This window comes from Anarhichas minor, unplaced genomic scaffold (assembly GCF_050575085.1).
Source record: "Anarhichas minor isolate MPS153535 unplaced genomic scaffold, ASM5057508v1 ptg000003l, whole genome shotgun sequence".
Taxonomy (NCBI): Eukaryota; Metazoa; Chordata; class Actinopteri; order Perciformes; family Anarhichadidae; genus Anarhichas; species Anarhichas minor.
The window spans coordinates 12,897,951-12,917,536 of NW_027466449.1; the positions used below are offsets into that span (position 1 = coordinate 12,897,951).

At 39.1% G+C, this 19,586-nt stretch overlaps 1 protein-coding gene across 1 annotated transcript; it reads right to left on the reverse strand.

Moving 5' to 3' along the window:
• Nucleotides 1–3,511: 3,511 nt before the first annotated feature.
• marchf9 (membrane-associated ring finger (C3HC4) 9) lies at nt 3,512–13,318 on the reverse strand. Its single transcript, XM_076091862.1, has 4 exons — nt 12,986–13,318; nt 6,704–6,859; nt 4,457–4,649; nt 3,512–3,840 (listed from the first exon to the last, which is right to left on the reverse strand). Exons 1-4 carry the CDS (start codon nt 13,316–13,318, stop codon nt 3,512–3,514), a joined length of 1,011 nt encoding a protein of 336 aa, XP_075947977.1.
• Nucleotides 13,319–19,586: the final 6,268 nt, after the last annotated feature.

Below are 19,586 nucleotides of genomic sequence, written 5' to 3' on the forward strand. Positions count from 1 at the left end.
AATGAGGTCACACTTCTAGTTTCTCTCCTTCATATATTCCAAAAAATAAAGTATAACTATTATCTATTCTTATTGTCTGCCATTTTGTGAATAAATGATGGTTCAAAGCCTTCTCCACTCTGCAAGGAATAAAACTCTGGTTCATTTTATTAAATTATTTATAATAATTATTTATCATGGATATTTTTCAGTTTATCTATTTTGTTGGTTGGCCTTCAAGTTGTCAAAATGTATATTATATTATATTATATATATACGTATATATGTATTATATTAATATTCACCCTTAAGATACTAGATCAGCCTATAATATACCCAGTATATCATTTAAATCCCCCAAATGCATGACCTCAAAGGCACAGTATTACCACAATGTTCCTAGTAAAGGCCAATATACAGCTAGCTATATTTGCTTTAATACAAACTCTTGAGGATTATTTGATAAAAATGAAATGATGTGTTTGAAAGACAGGTTATGATGTCCAGCTTGATCCTGCTGCAGGTGTTTATAACGCCCTCTAGCAGCAATGAGGGGTGTGTTTTGTTTTTTATGTCCTGCAGAGAAAATAAATGGTTTAATATCGAAGGAGAGTGTGACCAGAGCAGGAACAGCCACTGGGTGGAGACAAATACCAACTGATATTTTGTTTTGTGCTATATTTCAGTTAAACGTTAATGTTTGAAGCAAACAACAAATAATCTGTCTTTTGACAATGACTTTTCCTCTAGCTCCACCACGAGGCTGACATTTGTGGTGTTACATTCCTATTGAGCTTACTGTACTTTACAAAAGAGGGTGAACATGCTCTCTTTGGACCACCTGGTTGGAGTAATTAATAAATTACTGTTATATTGTTGTGGGGATGTTTTTGTGTGTCTAGAGAGCTTGTATGACAATACTTTATCAGTTATGCCATCAAATGCCCAATCGTGTCATTATAATGTCCTTGATGTATTCTTGTAATCTATCTTATATCAAGTAATAATGTATCAGTGCTGCTCACAAGTAAATGTATCGTGATGGTATTGTAATTAATGGGATTTTCTGCTCTTATATTTTGTAACACCTAAGAATATAGCCCCTGTTTTACAGTATAATTTTGTTTTATGCATTAGGTAAAAAGAAAATACTCTAAAGTTCTTACAGATACATAAATAGGTACAGTGAAAGAAAACAAGAACCCTGCTAACCAACTACAAAAGTACTGTATATTTTTGTTAATACTGGGCATCTATGGGGTACTGGGAACACTAATACTCTCCAGAACCTATAAAGTAATTATGGTATAAAATATTTCACCGTAACAATATTCTTCCAATATGAAGACAGTTGTCCCACCAAAGCAACATTTATTAGTACAATTAAAGAGTAAAAACAGCTCTGTGGTCATTTTGGGAACATAACACATTGGTTTGTTTGTCAATAACCCCTCCATCTGAGTTTTCTTACCTCACTGTCCCCTCGCAGTTTTATCCTAACTATGAAATACTATATTACTGTAAAAAATTCTGCAGAATATCAATGTTGTTTTATTCCCAAACTTATGTTTTGTGTACCCTGAAGGTTCCCAGTACGAACATATACAAAAGGTAATTCATTCATTATGACTCCCTTGTTCCCTAAAGTCTTGTTTTCTTCAACTGTACGGGAATTGATCATTATTTTATTGGTAAAGTTTTACTTAATATTCCTACTGTATATTCAGTACATTTTTTCCTTTTTTAATTTTTTGAAATCTGTGTCACTTCCTCCGATAAGTTGTCACAGTAATCCCGGAAGCAATTCTTCTCAAAACCATTCTGCCCAAACAAGTCGCAGATATGACTCATTAGAGGTCTGACCAGCTTCATTCAGGTTTGGTTGATTATCGTTGGGAGCCCAGATGTTCATGTGCATTTTGGTCTGGATTTATCTGAAAATGACAATTGAATCTGAGCAACTTGAATAGTTTTTTGTATATCAGACACTTAAAAGCATACTTAAAATCAAAAGTTATGAAGTTGTACTAGGGCTGCACACATGATTATTTCCACCATATGGTATTCTGTTTAATAGTTTCCCAATTAATGATTTAATCGCATAGTCTGTAAAATGTTGGAAAATAGTAAAATACGGCCATCACAGTGTTTTCATTTGTGTCTGGTCCAAAACATTCACATTACAGTGGTACAAAACAGATAAACAGCAGCAAACGATCCCATTGTTGCTTAAAAAGGGATCATTTGATTATCAAAGTAGTCGCCAATTAATTTTCTTTCAATCGACTAATTGATTAATTAACCATTTCTTTGAGCTCTACTGATCAAATAATCTCAACGGATCTGCTTGTCAGGGATTTCATTTTACCTTCAGTTAGGACGAGTTTTAGTCCGTTTAAACAAGTTAATAAATGAAAAATAATTATTAAAAATAAAGGATGTCCCATTGTGTTTCCCACAAACTACATTTACACCAAAGAACCTTCAACACATTGGACCGGACCATGCATGCTTTCAGCTGCAGGTGGAGTAAAGAAGAGACAGAGTGAGACTGAGTAGTAAGAGATCATCTGATCCCCATGTTTAATCCAATAGTTTACTTATTATCAAATCTGAATCAGCACACAGCAGCAACAATCTGTATTTTAGCTGAAATAGCTGTAACACACTGCCATTTGTCATCTTGACAAAAAGTTGGTGCAATGAAATCAGATGTTTGTGTTTATTTTGGCAAGCACCATTGGAAATAGAGCAAATTTGTCATGTGCTTATGTTATGTGATGAAGAATAAAATTATATACCCATGCAAAATCCCCTGTGAAATGTACATACGTATCTTTATTGCAGAAAGGTTAAGTGTCACTGAAATCTTACTGATTTCTTTTTTTATTCTTTTTGTACTTTTTTTTTCTTTTTTTTTTCTTAACTCGTAATGACTTATTGATCAGTTGTCACCTCTGTGTTTGCCCTCATGTTTGTTTGTTTGTTTCAGTTTTCGGTCTATTTCCCAGCATCGGTTGTCTTGTAGAAATTGTAAGATCATTATACATAGTTGTCTGGAAATGTTTGGCATGTATGGAGTTACATGATTTCCTCTAAAATCATACATCCGTACAAAAGCAAAGTGAGTAAAAAACAAACAAAAAATAATAGATACAAATCAAACCAAGAGGACCAAATCAAAGAGAAATGTCTGTGCATCCTGATATTGAACTGGAAAAAGGGTCTCACCATCTTGGATTCAGTTGTAAAGCCTGTGTACACTTTTTTTCCCTCCACACATTTCTATGTCTTTTAATGCATCGTTATTTCGGTTACTTATTGAAAAGGAGCATCTGGCTTCCTTTTGTTGTACGAAACACGAGGAAAAATCCTCAAGTGTCTGTTGATGTGGCATCGCTCGGCTCCTCACAGGACTCCTGTCGTCTACGTGAGTCTGTAGCATTTTATATAAGGTCCACGAGTCCGCCCTCTCATTTACATCTGGACACCAGGATGAGGTCTAACCCATCACACGCTGCCCCGGTCCGACTCATACCGTGGTCACCCTCATCACCACCTCCCGGTTGGTGGCGCCGCTGATCCGAGGGTCGTTGGGCCGCAGTTGGCTCAGGATGTGCAAGATGGTGTATCCACAGTGGTGGTTCAGAATAGTTCTTAACCTCCTGCTCTGTCGCCCACCACTGCTGCTGGCCAGACCGTGAGGATTACTGCGAGAGTTGCGATTCCCCATTTTGCTCGAACTCAGCGGGTCGCCCAAGTCCTTTGATTTCTCATAGTTCAGTACTTTCCACTGCTGATTGACAGCCTGCCATCGTTTGAAGATTCGATACACTGATGATCCCTCGTGGATGATGAGGCCTGGGCAGAAAGAAGAAGAGTGAAGGACATGCAGGGCCTGAATGAATCTCCACTGCTTTACATCAGATATGAATGCTTAAAAGGCTGCAACCAGCATCATAACAGGTAGGAACTTTCCATCTCATCTGTGCTAGACAGTTGGCAATAATCACAGTGCAGATATCTGATGCCATCTGTTCTCAGTGTTGTCTTACACGAGCAACTCACAATTATAAAAGAACAGCCAAGTTGCTCCCTAAAATTTTATTTTTCTCTGTGCACATCCTAAAAATGCTTTTATAGTGTAGTTGTCATCTTTCTACTTTGGCGCCATCTGCTTATTTTGTTTAGTTTCTGTGTAATTTTGTATGACCTTAACAACCAACAGAATGTGAACTGAATACATGTTTTTGAGTTTGTCCTTGCATAATGCAACCTATGTTTATTAATATATTTTTGTGTTCTTGTTGCATAATGTATCCCTTCGTGCTCTGTAACCTAAACCTTCTACTACGCCCAACTTTTCATGTGATATTCTTATACAAATAGTCTATAACTGCTGCTGCCAAAGCTATTTATACAATACTGCCGTGTGATTTTTATCTTTGCACATCTTGGTGTCCACGCTGTCCTTTACCTATGCACACGATATCCATGAAGCCGTACATGCCATAGCAGATTTGGAAGAGCAGGTCCTGACGTTGCCACTTGGCCGAGGGGCTGAGGGAGGACCAGATGAGCCAGGAGATGCTGGCGATGAGGAAAAGGGAGCCCAGAATAATGGCCGCTATCTGCACCTTCTCTATCACCGTCAGAGAGATGGCCTGCCACTGGAGGAGGAGAAAGATGTCTGAATGAGTGGTGGAAGAAGAACTCAGATGCTTTACATTTTTCAGCACAAACTCAGCTATTAATCTATTATATAGCTCATGGTTCTAAAGAGAATATTGTGTCACTATTTATACACACAATTACAGCAGAACAATGTACAAAATAATACTATATTATATAGTCTATTTCCATGTTAATTGATTTTTTTGTCTGGTATATTACATTTAAACTATTAGCTAGTTATTTGAACTGTTAATTCATTACTTTCAGGTAATTATTTTAACCATTTTCTTTCGTACTGAACAAATTGCGATGACTTAAGAGAGTTAATGTTCCATGAAATGATTCGACTAAACCCTGAAATATTCTGGCGCTCAGCTCAGCAAAGATTGGATTGATTGTTTGATTTTTATGTGTTCAAGTTTGCCACTTTTATCTCAAGATTGTGCAAAAGACGACTCGTATTTAGTTAGATTTACATAGTAAATGTTCCTGTGAGTGATTTCATTCATTCTGAAATTGAAGGAAACAAATAAAGCATTATTTGTCTTTCTTTGTTGTTTGAAAATGTGTATGCTGTATACTGGTCCTGGCTTGTTTGATCTTATGGTGTCTTGTTATTATATGCATGAAACTAAAATAATAAATACTTCATTCATTCATTTCCAATTCATATTTCAAATGTTTATCCTGTCTTAGCTAACTATTTCAAACATGAAACCATTACGTTTAGCTGACTATTTCGACTTCTCAAAACTTTTACAATCAAAACAATAATTTATATATATATTTTGTGGTCAAATTAGTTGAACTACTCCACAATGTTTACATGTACCCCCAGACAAGTACTGAGGGATCATAAGAACAACTAGTTTAATCTGTGACAGCATGTATCATGTGTTTTCATTTAAATTCTTTATCTGTAAAGTAATGTGTAACCCATGGCTGTTAAATAAATGTAGTGGAGTAAAAAGTACATTTATGTCTGATATGTTGTGTAGTAGAAGTGTAAAGGAGCATAAAATGGAAATACTGTACTCTAAATTGTACACGAGTGCGGTATTTGAATAAATGTACAGTTTCCACCAAATTATGTCTCACCAGTGAGAGAAATCACCATATGAGTCCATGATGAATATGCGCATTAACAAATATTTCAACACACACACACACACACACACACACACACACACACACACACACACACACACACACACACACACACACACACACACATGGCATCTTCTCAATAGGTTTTAGAGTCATTGGCTGCCTCTGAAAAGGAGGGCAGAAGGACAGTGACGCAGAGGGAAAATGTGTCAGCACAATATGGCAAACAGTCCTCACACCACAGCGACGGCCTGAGATTTGTTCTAGCAAAGAGTGTTGGTCTGATGCAGCAGCGTTTGTATGTTGTATGTGTGTTATTATGAAATGTCTCTGTCAGCACACAACTTTTGCTTTGTTCTCCCACACGATGAGTAGCTCCCTGCCTAAGTCATGAATTCATGGGCTTTAAAAAAACGTATACACCTCACAGAGCATGACAACTTTTGTGTTTACCCGAAAGTTGAGACGATTGCATAATTACATACTCTATCTCTATCTCGTTTAAGTACAATAAATGAACCATGTAACTTTTAACCTTGTAACCTTTTGTAAAAAACATTTTGGGGAGACTAAATTAAATCTCATGAGCATCTTGATACTGATTCACTGATTCAGCCAAATATAACACACACTACCCCTTTTAGTGAAAGTATACTCTAAATATTCTGTTACTAGTAAGTCCCACCTTCAACATTTTACTCCTGTAAAAGTGCAGAAGTATCAGCATCAACACATACTTAAAGTACCGAAAGTAAAAGTACATATGCAGAACGATCAATTTCAAAATTATTGATGTGCTGCTTTTCAGCTCTGCAAGAGTAAGAATCCAAGAAAGGAGTGTTAAGCCTTGTTTCCTCCCAAATTTATATTTTCTTTGTGTTAAAAGCTGTTTCTCCACAGATTTGTTGGTGTGTGTTCGTGCTGCAGATTCCCTTCATGTTACCTGCAGAGGGTTCTTGGTGCTGATGGCCAGGACCTGATACTTGAAGTAGCAGAGCTCGCAGCTCCAGGATCCCCTCTCGCTGATCCAGCGGATGAGGCACGGTTGATGGGTGCAGCGCACTGAGCCGTCACAGCGGCATGGGCTCAACAGTTCGCCCTGCAGGACAGACGAGGAAAACGCAGCATGATGAATTCAGGGGAAAAACAAATATTGTTTTGATATTTTCAAAAAATCTATTCTGATTGCATTCCCGCAAGTGAAATATATGGATTTAAATTTAAATTTAGAGACCTGTATGTAAGAATACAAAGAGAGATGCTGCTTTAAATGCAAAAAAATATGTTTATCCAAAGTATACAATTTAAAAAATCCCCATTCATTATTAATATTTCCCTCCCCTTGGATTTGAAAAGAAATAATATAACAGTAAACTTCTTGAAGTTCACTTTCTGCTGGAGAGTCAGATGAGAAGATCGATACCACATGATTTATGTGAAGGGAGGCCCGCTGTCTCAGATTTTAAAACCCCCATTTTCATTGAATATTATTTTTCCTAATGTGCACTACCAATACACATTAATTGAAATTCAAGGCACACAAATGATTCGTCCCTTTTACCAAATATTACAGCTCCACTCAAGTTCTTGTTTTAAATGTGGATACAAAGTGATACATTAAAAAAAGCCTAACGTGTCTTGGTTACAGTTCGGTTAACTGTGGAAGAGCGGATGATTAAGTTTGTGAATTCAACTGAAAACGCAGGAAAAGATCATATTAGATCATATCTTAGATCATGTATGCTTCATTTCTCTACGCTGAACACATCTGTGGTACTGAACCTACATTTTACGCTAACTTGATATGGTACATTTCATTTTACTGCAGTTCGGCAAGCGATAAGATCTATCACTACAACATCCACATGTAGGCAACAAGGCCATATTGGTCCCTCTGCTGATGGAAAAATGCTCCTTTGTGACCGCTAGCTCACATGAACACATCTTATTGATAAACCATTTTGATCTATTTTTAATGTAATAAATATCACAAGGAATCACTGAAAATAAATATAAATACTAGGTAAGAATAAAACTATACTCTGCTTTAAGCAATTATAAAAATGACCCTCCTCCTTTTCTGACCCCTCCCTATCTAATCATTTTGGAAGAGTCTCTAAGAAACAGGTTAGTGTCTCTCCGGCACCCCTCCAGCACCTGAAGCGTGTTGGCATTTTCGCCACATTAAGGATGACCACATTCAGGCTGTCATCACCGTTCAGCGTCAAACATCCATTTTGTCAGAAGGCTTAAAATCTTTCGGCATGTTTTACCTCAGAGGTCAGCAAAGTTCTCACTTAATGAAAAACAACTTAAAACCACACCCATGCGTCACAAACGAATGAAAGCTTTCGAAACACCAGTGTTGGGTGTATCAGTGTGAATCATTGGTGAATCAGTTGGCGGAGGGGCACGTTAGCACAACAACAGCAGGGAACGGCGGGGCTTCAAAGGCTGACAGGTGAAGGAGAGACGAGCTGAGGACGACTCACACAAACTCTGAGTGAACTCTTTGCAAACTTCCATCTCTCAGACATCAAACATACATATTGACTGTCGGGAGAGTTCACTTCAGTGGTGTTGAATTTCCAAAAAGCATTAACTGTTTGTAAACTGGTATAAAGTGTAAAACAGGGACCAAATGTCTTGATGAAAAGGAACATTTTAAGGAACAATTGGATATTTCGCTTTCTTGCCGAGAGTTAGATGAGAAGATTGATACCACTCTCGTGTCTGTCCATTAAATATGTTAGCTTAGCTTAGCATAGAGACTAAAAGCAGGGGGAAACAGCTAGCCTGTCCAAAGATAACAAAACCTGCAGCATCTCTAAAGCGCACAAATGAACATGTTACTGTACATCTCGTCTCTTTGACAAAATTCCAAGAAGTCACTAAAATAGTCCAACATACAACACCCTGCAAACCGCCTATTGTTGATTTCACTCTAACCTTTTGTGGGAATCAAACAAACAAGATATCACGTGTTACTTAGTGAGCTTCAGATATCAACCTTCCACCAAACTCCCAGTAAGACAGAACAAAGTTGAACGGAGCATTACTGGGATTATTAACTGGAATCTAATTACTGAATTTCAAATTATGATCCCTTACATTACTGTTACCGAAAACAAGTAATTACTTTACTTCCCAACAGTAACAGCTGAAGTAGCAGAGGACTACTAGTGTAATCAATACAGATTGTATGCAACAGAGGACTGCGTTGACACAAATAACGCTTCTTTCCTTTTTTCTGTCCGCCTGCACTCTGTCGGTCCCCCATCTGGCTTGTTTGACCTTCCCACTTGTAATAAAAGTATTCAAGTGTGCATAAAAGATTGGATGTAGCAGATGAGCCACATGCCACTCATAAACTTTAAAATAACTTGCCTGCTGACATTATAAAGATAACACAGGGAAGGTCAGAAGTATATGGGAAACTAAATAAAAACCATATGAAAGCAAACATTTCTAAAATGTCAAGCTGTCGTTGGAAAGTGTGCACGTGCGAGGAAACATTTTCCAGCTTGTACGAGGACGTTAATGTCACGATCAACTAGAACAAAATAAAAACAAAGACCTTTAAAAGCTGTGATTATGATTTTAAACCTGCACCTTCAACAAAAGCCATTTAAGCATAAAATGTGATAGTTTTGTATAATTCATGTCTTCTCTAAAGAGGAACATTTTCTGGAGCTACTCGATGAGTAAGAGACACCATATTTTCGAAAGGGATTTTCTCCGCACAAGCGTCCAATTATCACTATCAAGTAATAAATAACAGCTCATTATTTAAATTCACAGAACTTCAAAGTGTCTCCTGAATTCATCCCAAAATAAGGTTCAAGATTCAAATTGTGAGGGAGCTGTGTTTGATGTTCACATCTATCGATCGTCCTGCTCAAGGATCACAGGATGTACATTTAGTTTCGGGAAACAAAACTGAAGGTGTGAAAGATGTTTGTTTTTAAATGTACTGAAGTCAAATAATGGCTGAACACATACTGTATATGTTTTTAGGTGAAAACGTTGCATCTCCAGAACAACCTTGTTTTTGAGCTTCATGCTGTAAATAAATGTTCTACAAATGAGGTCAATGCAAAAAGTACTGAACAGTTAAAACATTATTTACTAATGGTTTACATTGATACTTTAATATTGAAGATCCTACGGGGGAAATAAAAAAAATCTATGAAATTGAACTGAAATCAAATTGATGAAATCCAACAGCAATTGAATAAAGATAGAAGTAACACACACACACACACACACACACACACACACACACACACACACACACACACACACACACACACACACACACACACACACACAGTAGGCCTATATTGTTTTTGTAATGTGACTTTTCTATTTACAGTTTCTCCCATTTGACAGTGAAACCCTCCACCTGAAGGCAACAAACTGTAAAGAAAGGAGGCATGAAGGTCACATCTGGACTAGCAGGATGTACTGATGCTCAAATAAAAGTAGAACGTGTGGAATTATACCGTGTTTGAACAAGTATACAAGTGAAGTCGACTGTGAAGCAACATCACAATTGACATTGACCTACTTCATTTTAAGGGACAAAGAGATAAAGATGGAGTTTTTCTATATTATTGTCAACAAATCCTATGAAAAGACTAAAACCAACAATGTGGCTCGAACTGAAAATCTATAAAAATGTTTATGTTATATTTTTAAAAGAGTTAAATAATTTCCTAAAACAGCTAGTTGCTGTAGTTTTTGTCAAGCGTTACTCAGACAGGAGGAAGTAATGAAGCACTGGATTAATCCACATTTGGTGCTCTAGTGAGTTATTCGGCCAACAAAAGAAACTTGACCGGGTCAACAAAACATTAGACTTTTACGAGGTCGCTGTTCGTTTCTCATTTCCTACTGACGGTCATCTGGTTCCTTTATATGGCAACGAATGTTCACTAACCTCAATGAATACTTTAAATAATAATACTTATTTCAACCCAAACCAAACATTTTTTACCTAACCAAACCAAACCTTAAACGTTCATTAACATTTGTTGTTAATTACGCAAGTATACTGTAATTAAGTGTTTCTATGTTGCAAAACAGAAAAGAAAAACATACTTATCCTTTTAACGACAAGTAGATGCTGTACCATGCAAAGGCTGCTCACCACACACACGCACTCACACACACACACACACTTCCTGTTCAGTTGATCTGGCGTGGGTTTGTCCCTCAAGGCCACTTCACAGAGCATGAAGGTGTTAATTTGGTGTGTCACTTCTATGACTAAGAAAATGGTTTTCCTCCTCAGCTGTAACCTTTAGACAAAAAAATGTGCCCCCCCCACACACACCCCCACCCTGAGCTGCAGACTGCGTGTCACTGTGGAAACACGCTGTTGGGCACTGCAAGTGAAAAGGGCAGGCAGGGGCGATCACCACCACCACTTCCACCACCCCGCCTGACTCCAACATGCCAGCAGCCTATCTCCATGCGAACCTAACACAAGGCCAGCCCCTCCCGCGGGCTTCTGTGAATCCAGACCTACTGTACGTCGACACACGCCGACACCTTTGACAGACAGTTAATAAGGATTCATACTCAATGCAACCCACAGAGCAAGGGTGATTATGTCTGTAGGTAATTGGCCCGCTGACAGCGACATGATCCCGGCCCCTGTTGAGACCTGCTTAAATAATGAAATAACAATAAAATGGCAAATGTGAGCCCCCCCCTGCCCCCCCACACACCCTGCACCCAAGGATGTATAAGGTACTTTGAGTGCTGTGGAGGCAAAAGACAAGAAGCTATAATGTACTAGTGTAGGCTACTCTCAGGGTTTCCCTTCAGTGCTTTGTTTGCTTGCTCTTTGTCTGTAGCTAAAAGAAGCAGCTCAGAGCATGTTGCACGATGAGTCACCTTGCTGGAGAGCCCAAAGTCCCAAACATCAACCTTTTATTAAAGGAGGATCTTTGAGTGGGCAAGACAGCAACCTGGGGTTGATCCCCAACTGTAACATCAAATGACTTCGTATCCCAAACAAGCCCACACTGATTTATACTCCAGTTACTATGTCCCACAATAGAAACTCTCAGGCACATGTCATAAATTAGCACATGGGCTGTAATAACACTAGGCCTATACGACTAAAGGAGACTAAATGGTAATATCCATCTGTGCTCCGACAGGAGTGTTTCTAGTTATCTCAGGCTTCAGGACTATACCTGCTCAGCCAGGCGGCACAGGTTTCTGCACATCTGGTGAGATCGACATTTGGCCACAGATCAAAAAAGATGCACTATTGTTTTGTTTGGGGCTCTGGGGAAAAAAAGCAAGCAGTGAGGAGGAGGAGAGAGAGAGAGAGAGAGAGAGTAGAGTAGAAATAGATCACAAAAAAAGGATGACAAATTCATCTAACTTGTCATGTATCGTCATATTCAACACCATTGTCTGGCCAGGAACAGTGATTGTCACAAGATTAGTAGTTGATCATCCTGTTCTGTGACACATGCAGACAGCGGACAGTTGATTTACATTTACAAAATGTTTGTGACTCATGCATATTCAGTCCCTCTCACTCTATTTGTCATCATGCAGACCTAATTTGCTAACTTTCTTTGTTGCTATGCTGGCCGGATTTCAGATGTGTGGGAACTGCTGCCTCTCCACCACTGATTAGCTTAGCTATGAAAACAGTGTTATTTAGACAACCACATCACTAAGCAATCATCAGAAAAAAAGGAGAATATTTGCCTCTAAATCCAGGGTTCAGAGACAGAGCGTCTACAGTGTGCCGATTTATAGCCCAATGAGACAAATTTATGATTTTAGGCTTTTTAAATAAAATTAATTTGACTATTTTACATGATTCAAATCTTGGCTTCATCCTAAAGGAGGTACTTCAGAGTGACGATGGGTGAGAAAGAAAGAAAGAAAGAGAGAGAGAGAGAGAGAGGGAGGGGGGGGGGGGGGGTAGATGGTTGTAGAATCCTCTGAATGAGAGATACCCACTTTTTGATTTGCTACAACAACAAAAAATCAAAATGGCAGATTACACTATAAAACTTAAAATATGACCACTTCCTGGGAAAATAAAAATCCTGCACTCATGCATGGTGAAATGGCTCTCCACAGCAGCACAAAGGCTCAGCAGCACATTAAAGCACAGAAACAAACAGCCTGTCTCATTCACAGGACGAGGCATCAGCATTATAGGAAGCATCGCCTGCTGCGTGTCTACCTGCTCTGGGCCTTGGAAACAGATCCGGCACTGGGGGGTCCACAGGCTGCTGGCGTTGCTGCCCAGAGACACAGCGTCCAGGCCCACTTGCAACTTGGGCTCCTTGTCCTCAAACGCCAGGCTCCGGGGTCGCGGGTCGCTGCCGTAGTACTCCTCCTCGTCATCCCGGGAATGGCAGTCGACAAAAGGCGGCCAACCGCAGCCGCCCATCCCCAGACCTCGCATGGTGGTGGACCGTCTATCTGTGTCTGAGCTGGACTGTCTCGAATCGGATCGCATAAACACCAGGACTTTCAGTTCATTAAAAAACATGCGGATCCGATACTTGAACATGTTTGGCTACATAAAGAATCCGCCAGACTGAAATAAATGAATGAAGTATTTTTGTCACCTCTCCCTCTATTAATTATTATTATTATTATTATGAATATTATTATTCATACACCCAATATGTTAATTCTTATTGTAGTATTTTCATCAATACCCCAAGCAGCCTATCAATTGGAAATCCAGAGAAATAAAGGCTCTCGCCCCACTGATGGCATGTGTGTCTAAGCCAATGCGGATGAAAGATTTTCCCTTTCAGCTGGCCGACACACTCTTTCAATATTCATTACTCAAACAACTCGGTAAACGTTGTCTACAGACGCATCCTGCACCGCACCTCGGGAACAAACACACTACAACTTGTACAGGTTTTGATTTCCACGGTCCATTTTTCTTCAAAGACACCTTTATTCAGATGCACTGGGCTTGCAGCAAAAAATAGCCTACATGTTTTGCTACCCAAAGCAGAAGACCGCGAGAGAGTGGACGAGTGGAAGAGAGAGCAACACAGAGCCAGGAAATAGAAGATGGGGTGTAAAATACAACGACCTGCCATCCATACAGTCAAATCTGGGACTCTTGTCAAGAATCATAATCCAAAAGGAAAATGAGAGATGAAATGGAAGTTTGATTTGGATAATTATAATATGTCTGTTTTGTTTTTTTGTAATTGTCCCTCACTGTAGCATCCCAAGCGTCAGATCATGGTCCATTTTTTTCTCCCCCTCTCTCTCTCTCTCTATTTCATCTCCTTTTTGTAAAGCCTCCACGAAGAATCCGAGCCATTCACCCCGACAATCCACGTCGAGATCAAAAACACAATCCTTTTCATTTTTTTTCAGAAGCCTATAGCCTGGAAACACGGCCACACAAAAACACCCGAACGCCTCATGTTTCCCATCTTCGCCTCGATGTCCATCAGCATTTCATCGCAAGCCCCCCCAAAAAATACGGTCAAAGAGAGAGCGAGAGGCAGAATAATAGAGGCACCCTGCGATTTTTCTAATTAGAGAGAAAGACGGGGAAGACGCATGGAGATGTCTTCAAATCCGAGAGCAATTACACAGCAGTAATGGCATTGATTATTGGATCAGATAGATGGTGGTGATGATACTGCTGGCGCTGATTTTCCTCCTCGAAATGGTCGGCTTGGAGATTGAACCAACGCAGCAGCTACTTCCGGAATAGGGAGAAGAAGAAGAAGAAGAAGAAGAAGAAGAAGAAGAAGAGGAGGAAAAAAAAATCTCATCCTGTAAACAAGTCGGTATTTTTTAGCTGGTCCTCCATTCGCCTCCGATGGGTGACGTGCCTCTCCCAGTACTCCCAGCAGCTGGGCAGGAAAGGCGCTCTGGCTGCTTTATTATTGACCAGCCAGCGCTGTCCAGGGTGCTGATCTCCCTCTGCTGACGTGTACGCTGCGGCCACATGAACCGGGAGCCCGCGAAGTACGAACCGGACCTGGACGTTGATGTGCGTGTGTGTGTGTGTGTGTGTGTGTGTGTGTGTGTGTGTGTGTGTGTGTGTGTGTGTGTGTGTGTGTGTTCTATATAATGTGTGTGAGAGCAGATATGAATTTGGGGACGTGCTGGAAGAAGTAGCTACAGAAGTAAATACAACAGAGTGATAATACTCTGTTACAAGTAAAAGTCCTGCATTTAAAGTAAAAGTACTAAAGTAATAACATTAGTATTTTGGCCTACTCATCATGCCGATTGGCCTATTTCAGAATAGTACATATTATATCACTGGATTATAATTATTGATGCATTAATGTTCATCACTTTGATGTTGCAGCTGGTAAAGTTGAGGATAATTGTGATTACTTTATATACTACTGGGTAACTCCATTACAAACATATACACCAACTTACCAGTTTATGAGGTGCACAATGTTTCTATTATTTTGCCCACCCTATTCATATAAACCAATAGAAACAGCCCTCTAATTCAACCACACACACCAAACTGCAGCCTCCGAATGTCATCAGGTTGAATAAACACCTCTTTAAAACAAAAGCTGAACATTAACCTTCAGCGTAATGACTGTTGTATTAGACTGCATTCGTTTTCGCTGGCAAAATGTAGGCTACTTACTGAAAGCATTCAAGATAAAAGTACTTGTTCTGCAGTAAAGTGTAGGACTGATATATTAGTATATGACTTTATGGGATTGTTATACTTCCATAATGTGTAAGAAGACACTAGCTGCTCGTGGGGGAGCTAGTTTGAGTTACTTTATAATGACAGCACTGGTGGAAAGTTACTCAACACATTCACACACGTACTGTACATTACTACAATTTTGAGATCCTTGTGCTTTACTTGAGTAAGTCCATTTTCTGCTACACTTCTGCTCCACCACATTTCAGAAAAAACATGTACTTTTTACTTAGCTACATGCATTTGATACATTTAGATACTTTGAAGATTCATAATAAGAATAGAGAATATAAATCAACTTAGAAACGATGATATATTATTATAGGTTGAACTACCCAGCAATTTATAATTAGCTCCACACTTAAGGCTGCATATAGATTATATATTATAATATAGATTACCCTTTCTGCATAATGTGAATTTTTACTTTTGCTCGTTTTTTTATGTTAGTACATTTGTACTTTTACTTAAAGACCTGAATACTTCCTTCACTGTCAATACCTGAGGAACCTGAGGCGCCTACCGGCCATAGCTCAAGTCCCTATTGACACTGATACTGTTCCTGTAATACAGACAGCAGTGCAACCACAAGCTATACACACAGTACCCGTACTGAAGGTTCATGTTGTGCTCATCACAGATTGAGGTTTTTGAAGCTGTAAACAGCAGAGAAGCAAACCGTCTCACAGCAGTTTATCAGGATGCAGAGACAAGATAATTAGGAAAACATCAGAGGCACAAGACCAGAGGTCACTTTAGTCTGCAGTTTGCAGAGAAGAAGCCGCCTTATTGCCTCTCTCTCTCTCTCTCTCTCTCTCTCTCTCTTCACACTCTGCATTCTCCTCCATGGCAACACTTCCCACAAACCCCCCTGTCAGATTGATCTTGATTGATTTTTCACACTCTGCTTGTTACAGATATAGATTTACTTTAAGCATAACACTTGATTAGATGCAATGCCATACCTCTCCTATCATGACATTGTTCCCTAGACGAAAAATAACTATATATATATATATATACACACACACACACACAAACATTTAGTGTATATTTACTCAAGTTCTCAGGTACAAATTCAAGGTACTTGTACTTTAATATTTCTCCACTATACTACTCCATTACATTTGTCTGACAAATTTAGATTTATTCACAATTTTAAACATTTTCATACCACTCTTGTCCAGTGAAAACCATGTATCTTAAATTTGGTGATTCAGAACTGACAGGGAACATTTAACTGCAATGAGTACTTTTACTTTACATATTTAAGTCAATTTTGTTGATACTTTAACTTAATCAAGGTTTTGAATGGAGGACTTTTGTTTGTATTGGAGTGTTTTCACAGTGTGATATTAGAACTTTTATTTAAGTAAATGATCTGAATACTTCCTCCGCCACTGCATATATCATACTGTACTGTGTTCAGGCTGTTTAGTTGTTTGTAATCATCAAACAGCGGGTCTTGCGCGTAGCTTAATTGTTTGTTTAGACTTTTGTACATCATAACAGCAGCTATAAGCGTAGTCTGCTAACACTGTTCTCATGCAAAGCAATTAATAACATTAAAAAACAACACTACAGCTAAATTTGTTAATCTTTCACTCATAATTTGACCAACATACATTAATAGCATTGCTACACACCTTTAGAATAAACTGTTCTGCAATGCGCTACATGATGGCACATTGTGTAGGAGGGTTATTTTATGATGATTCTGTGTGGGGGGAGGGTTGGTGCTAAATGCTAATGAGGTGAACATTTGAGAAAAAAAAAAAGTCTAATGGTGTCTGCATCCGAAGGACTGAACATCCCAGATTTCTAAAATGGAGATTTCATGTCTGCTCACCAGGAAGTCACCTTTATGTTTAATGTAATGTAAATCTGAATTCCTCACCTCGTTCTGTCCCTTTTTCTTCCTCCATTCCTTCAATTTTAAAAGTATTTTCTTCATTTTTCTCATCAGCTAAAGCTTTAGTTCCCTTTGAGTGTAATGTACCCTGACAAAACGCCATCAGATGAGCTCCAATAACCCATATCAACACCTCCCGTCATGTTCTCAACATGTTTTTTGATTTGATTTGAAGGTGGATGCTATATAACACTATTACAAATGTGGGGTTGGGTAAAAGCTTACGAGCAGGCAGGTGCAGATCCGGGTTCGGGTCTATAGGTCCAGATCCAGGTCCAGGTCCAGGTCTATGTCTATGTCTATGTCTATGTCTATGTCTATGTCTAGGTCCAGGTGAAGTTGCAGAGTTGGGGTAAGGTTCAGGTTCCAGAAAAGTCCAATACACTTGGCAACTCTAATGGTCTGGCCGGGAAAGAAAGGAGCTGAGCCGGCATATGAGATGCTGATGAGGGAATAAGATGCAGGTGAGCAGGTGGGCGGGGAAGGCCAGCCAATTGCAGAGCAGATCAGGGAGCAGGTGAGGAGGAGGAGGTGTGGGGCAGTCAGGTGATTGGGGAAAGTCTGAAGCCATCTGGTGGATGGATGGAAACTGGCAATGAAGGGACTTGAGGAATAGGAAATGTGGCTGTGGAGGAGGGACAGAGAAACAGAGTGTGAGAAATGAACCCCCTGCATCACCTGTACTGCCCTTTAATCTGAGGACTAAGAACATGCATCCCTGCTCTGTTTCATTAGGGCCATATTGACCCGTTTGTATCCCTTCACTGATAAGAATGATTTGCCTTCCTGTTTGTCCTCACAGTGCTGTGAGAATAATACAAACCCATTTAAACCACACTGGTGTTTATCCCCATAGTGATCCTATTCCCAGTGTCGGAGGAAACTCCCACTGTTGATGTAGCTATTGTAAAAAACAAACACACATTTACTCAAGGAGGTTTAATCATAAAATATTTTCTTAAAACCTATAGTTACAAAAAGGTTGCAAAACTTTTCCCTCCATTAATCACCTCATGACGCCTTGTGACCCTTTGGAGGGGCCCGGCCCCTAGGTTGGAAACCACTGGACTAAACTGACCGAATATGAAGCAGTTAAAGTAGCTCCACTTCAACCAGCTATAACAGTAAATTGCTTGCATGATGTAGCATTTAAAATTCAGGAGCTTTACTTATAATAATTTAATCATAATCATAATGTAACTTTTACATTGCTATTGAATGGTCTGCATAATAAGTACTTTCTCTGCATCCAGATGATGCTTTTAAGTAAAACTATGAGATTGAGTGCTAAAATCTCTGGATATAAGATATAAATATGCAATAATCATCAATATAACACACCTATATGGGAGTTTACTTGTAGAACTTGACAATCCAGAGCAATTGCATGTGTTTATCACAATATGTTTATAACTTTGAACCAAATTAGAATTCAAATTTTTACTTTGGTACCCACAAAATAATGTGATTCCGCAACAGAAAATAACAGGATATAGGAACCTTTTATTCAAAGAAGCTCCTCTAAATGACCTCCCTGTGGTCCCAACAATACATCCCAGTTGTTGCACTATTATTTATTATTTATTTATGGCTTATTCACTTATTTTTAAATTTTTTTAAATCTTTGACCATTTTTGTCTACCTGAGTCTACCTTTAAGTGTCATTTTTACTTTTCCAAGTTTAATTTTAAAACAGCTCAATAAAATATTGCAATATATATATATATATATGTTATGTAAACCCAAGTAGCTTCTGAGTGCTGTATGGATTATTCTTTACAGCATTGTTATTCTAATTTAAGTAAAAGATTTGAGTACATCCCCCACCACTGAGAATAGGACTATTATAAGAAACAATGTATTGTATCTGAAGGCGGCCTTATCTTGCGCCATAAAGCTACGCATAATTAGTTCTGCCTATAGGAACAGCCCTTGTGAAAGCCTTTCATCATGTGATATAATGGACCAAATGTTTTAAGATCCTGCCTTCATGTGCTTGCCGAGTCCATGTTATATCTGTAAGAGGACAGATGGCCATCCCTGTTGGTGCAATTCTCCACAGCTTCTCAGAGCTAATACACCCGGCATATGGACATGCATCACAGGGTGGGGACTGGCATCGGGCCCTCAGGAGAGCACGCTGACAGGATAGGGGACGCGATATGTGGTGCAGTTTTCCAAAAATGCTTGTCCCAAGCCACT

Bases quoted from the DNA above. Each gene is read 5' to 3' on its own strand.
- marchf9 (XM_076091862.1), bottom strand. From the start codon at position 13,318: ATGTTCAAGTATCGGATCCGCATGTTTTTTAATGAACTGAAAGTCCTG. The intron at 4,650-6,703 runs GTAACATGAAGG...CTCCTCCTCCAG, and splicing joins GCACCAAGAACCCTCTGCAG to TGGCAGGCCATCTCTCTGAC. The intron at 3,841-4,456 runs GTAAAGGACAGC...CTTTCTGCCCAG, and splicing joins CATGGATATCGTGTGCATAG to GCCTCATCATCCACGAGGGA.